The sequence below is a fragment of the Hibiscus syriacus genome, unplaced genomic scaffold, assembly GCF_006381635.1.
Source record: "Hibiscus syriacus cultivar Baekdansim isolate YM2019G1 unplaced genomic scaffold, ASM638163v2 tig00110998_pilon, whole genome shotgun sequence".
In the NCBI taxonomy this organism is placed as follows: domain Eukaryota; kingdom Viridiplantae; phylum Streptophyta; class Magnoliopsida; order Malvales; family Malvaceae; genus Hibiscus; species Hibiscus syriacus.
The window spans coordinates 940535-944205 of NW_024062945.1; the positions used below are offsets into that span (position 1 = coordinate 940535).

The 3671-nt window shown below is 30.5% G+C and overlaps 1 protein-coding gene across 1 annotated transcript; it reads right to left on the reverse strand.

The window, feature by feature from the left end:
* Nucleotides 1-423: 423 nt before the first annotated feature.
* On the reverse strand, nucleotides 424-1709 carry LOC120149245 (2-alkenal reductase (NADP(+)-dependent)-like). Its single transcript, XM_039162099.1, has 4 exons — nucleotides 1428-1709; nucleotides 1159-1336; nucleotides 963-1011; nucleotides 424-760 (listed from the first exon to the last, which is right to left on the reverse strand). The coding sequence occupies exons 1-4, from the start codon at nucleotides 1611-1613 to the stop codon at nucleotides 424-426; spliced, it is 750 nt and encodes a 249-aa protein (XP_039018030.1). The 5' UTR covers nucleotides 1614-1709.
* Between the last annotated feature and the right edge of the window lie 1962 nt (nucleotides 1710-3671).

The following is a 3671-nucleotide window of genomic DNA, read 5'->3' on the forward strand; positions in this document are numbered from 1 at the left end:
TTATTAATTATGGTCTATTTTAGTATTTAAAATTTTAATTTTTTAAAATCATACTTAAAATTTAGTTTTTGTTTTATTTTAGTACATCGTCTAAAATTTAACGTTGGTTTTTGAAAAAAAATGAAAGATTAGATACTAAAACAAATCAAAATTTATAGTTTAGATACTAAACGCATTAAGTGTTTAAAAGTAGGTACCAAGATGAAATAAAAATTAAACTTTAAGTATGATTTTCAAAAAACTAAAAATTTATATACTAAAAGAGACTAAAATAAATAATTTAAGTGATAAATGCATAATTTACTTTAAAAATATTTGTTTGGTGATAACTCTATCAATAGAAGTTGGAATTAAGCAAAAAGGTAGCCCAAAAAATTCAATTATGTAAAAGCCCAACATAATTCTTAGATAGCCACATATATGCTAATTCCACAGAGCCACTCGCTCTTGTACAATTTTAATTCCAATGTTTTGGCCTGTAAAGAGATCGATGAAAGCAGAAGGGATAGTCTCAACCCCATCGGAGATGTCTGCCAATACCAAAATTTTACCAGTGCGAAGGAGACCGCAAGTTGTGGAAAGGATTCTCTTGTAAATAACATCCATCATACTGGGTGTCGCTCGATTTCTGTCATCCGTATACTCCGATATCATCCCACAAACAGCTACTCGACCATTCATGTTCATGTTACTTACTGCTTCTGCTTGCATCTCTGCCCCCACATTGTCGAAATATATGTCGATTCCATCTGTGAAATACCTTTACAATTTAATGCAACTGCCATTAATTTTATATTAGAATAGCTTCAAGAGATACGTTTATTATTCAACCCAACTAAGATAAGTTTATTATGCAAGTGCCATTAATTGTAAGATCCGAATTCAAAATTTTACTTAATTCTTTATTATTTAACCCAACAGAGATGAGTTTCTATATATATTATGCCATACAAGGGAAATACCTTTTGAGAGTTGACTTTAAATCAGTTTCTTTTGAGAGTCCACTAACCCCTGAAATATGCATTTGAAGTTGAACAAAAGCGGAGAATTAAGTGGTAATGACCCGATGGCATATAAAACGTAACATGCTGCAAAGAGGATTAAGCATAATTCAACATCAATTATGAGAAAGAAAAAGATTTTTTTTTTGAGGTTTACCCAAAATTCCAATATGGTAAGACAAGGGAAAGCCAATGGAGTCGAGCTTGTTCAGCATGCCACCGGCTTTTACGAGCGTGAACTCTCCCCAGTTGGGGAGGCCGGCAACAATGTCACCCTTCTCAAATTTTGGGTTCGTAGAAGCCACAACTCTGCCAACACCGTAAGTATTGATAGCCTGTTCCGAAAAAAGAAAATAATGGTCCACAGAGATTTATATTTCAACGGATTGTTTTAGCTGAAGGGGATTGGTTTGACTAATATTTTACCTCACCGGGAGAAATGGCGATTGCATACGCTGCTCTCTCTTGTGAGGAGCTATAGCTTTTCATGCGGTTTAACTGGTAAGGGTCGATTGAAACGTAGAGATTTTGGACAATGACTTCATCGGAGCCAGGGTCCATGGAAAGAGTAAGTGGTGAAGACTTGAGCTTGAAATCAGTCTTGTGGTGCATCGTTTACGTGGTTCTTGATTGCAATGTATCTGTTGATAATTTCCATTTTGAAGCCTTTGAGCCCTTTCTTTTGTGCTTCCGAATCTTTATAATTGAATAAACTAAAGATGGAATTTTTGCGGAGAGTCCACCCAGCGTTCTATACTTCTATTGGTGTGCGTTTGGCATACTTCTCTGCCTCAAAACATCTTATCAGCAACAGAAGCAACGCCGTAGAAAATTGATTTTTCATCAAACCAAAAAGCCACATATTCTAGGCTTTTGCACCACAAAACTTACTTTAAGAGTGGAATTTCATTTTTACCCCAACTCATAACTCATATACTGATATGAGTTAATTTATAATTTATTGTGATAGCTGATATGTCGATATATAATTTTAGTAGATTAATGCTTTTACATGTATATGCTTGTTTTTTAACTTTTTCTTTAAACGATGTCAACTGAATTTCATTAATAAAAATGAAAGAATCAAAATTACAACACATTCAAAGAAAAAATTAGACATTATAGTCACTAAAAACTCATACAAAAAATAAAAATATAAAACCTAAATATACGAAGAGATTGAAATTTTTCAAACATCAAAACAATTTAGTAACCTTCTAAAAACTCTTTGTCTCTGTCGAACGAGACGCTTTATGATGTGATAAAGGAGTGATGAGTGAACCAAACAATTTGATAGGCTGATTCGATATACAATTCTGATTATATCGGCAAACAACCATTTACAAAAGAGTGGATTTGACAATACGTGATCACCGACAAACCAATCAGAAAACAAATGCCACGAGGATATTTGTAGAAACACCAACACGACCGCAAAAGTATTATTCAAATAAGTTGTGATTTATTCAAATTTATTATGAATTTATAATTATTATGTTCGTATATAATTTTAAATAACTAATACTTATGCATATATAATAAATATTTTTATTAATTTATTTACATTCGTATAAATAAGTTATAATTTATTTAAAAATGTAAATTTGTAATGGTTATGTTCCTATATAATTTTAATATTTAAAAGATAATTTATATATTCAAATAAAATATAAAAAATAAGACAAGCTGATACCTGAAAGGGACTAAATTCCAAATGTCCAAATAGTATGGGGATTGAGAAATAAGTATAACTAAGGTTTATATATGAAATTATAGGGACTGAAACAGTTTTTTACCACGCCTTACATTAAATTCTTTATTATTCAACAAAACAGAGATAAGTTTATATGTATATTATATATCATACAAGGGTAGTTCTGCTGTGCGGATGTTAAAAAATTGAGTGACCGGTTAAAATTTAGACATGTTATGTTATATCATTTAATCGGAAATATTATCAAGTAAAATAATAAATTACGTAGCGTTTATATAATGTAATAGGTAGCGCTTATATAATAAAATAGGTTAATTACTGAAAACATTATCAAGCATAATAACATATTAGGTAGCGTTTATATAATGTAATAGGTAGCGCTTATATAATAAAATAGGTTAATTACTGGAAATATTATTAAGCACAATAACATACTAGGTAACGTTTATATAATATAATAGGTAGCGCTTATATTGATCTATTCTATCATAAAACAGATATATTTATACCGGTAACATTGCAAATTTACCTATTACATTATAATTATCGGTTTCGATGTTTTTGGGATCGATACAATTTTAAATGTATCGACACTTTATGCGTGCTCCTCGTTGGACATTCATTCTGGAAAAAAGTATTGACACAAACTTAAAACGTGTAGATACATTATGTAGACTTATTTTTTCATAAACCCGGTATATTTCTACCGGTACATTATAAATTTACCTAATACATTGTAATTATCGGTTTCTATTTTTTGGGATAGATACTTTTAATAAATTTATCGACACTTTATGTATGCACCTCGTTGGATATTCATTCTGGAAAAAAGTATCGACACAAACTTAAAATGTGTCGATACATTATGTAGACATATTTTCTCATAAAACCGATATATTTCTACCGAGTACATTGCAAATTTACCTATTACATTGTAATTATCGGTTTCAATATTT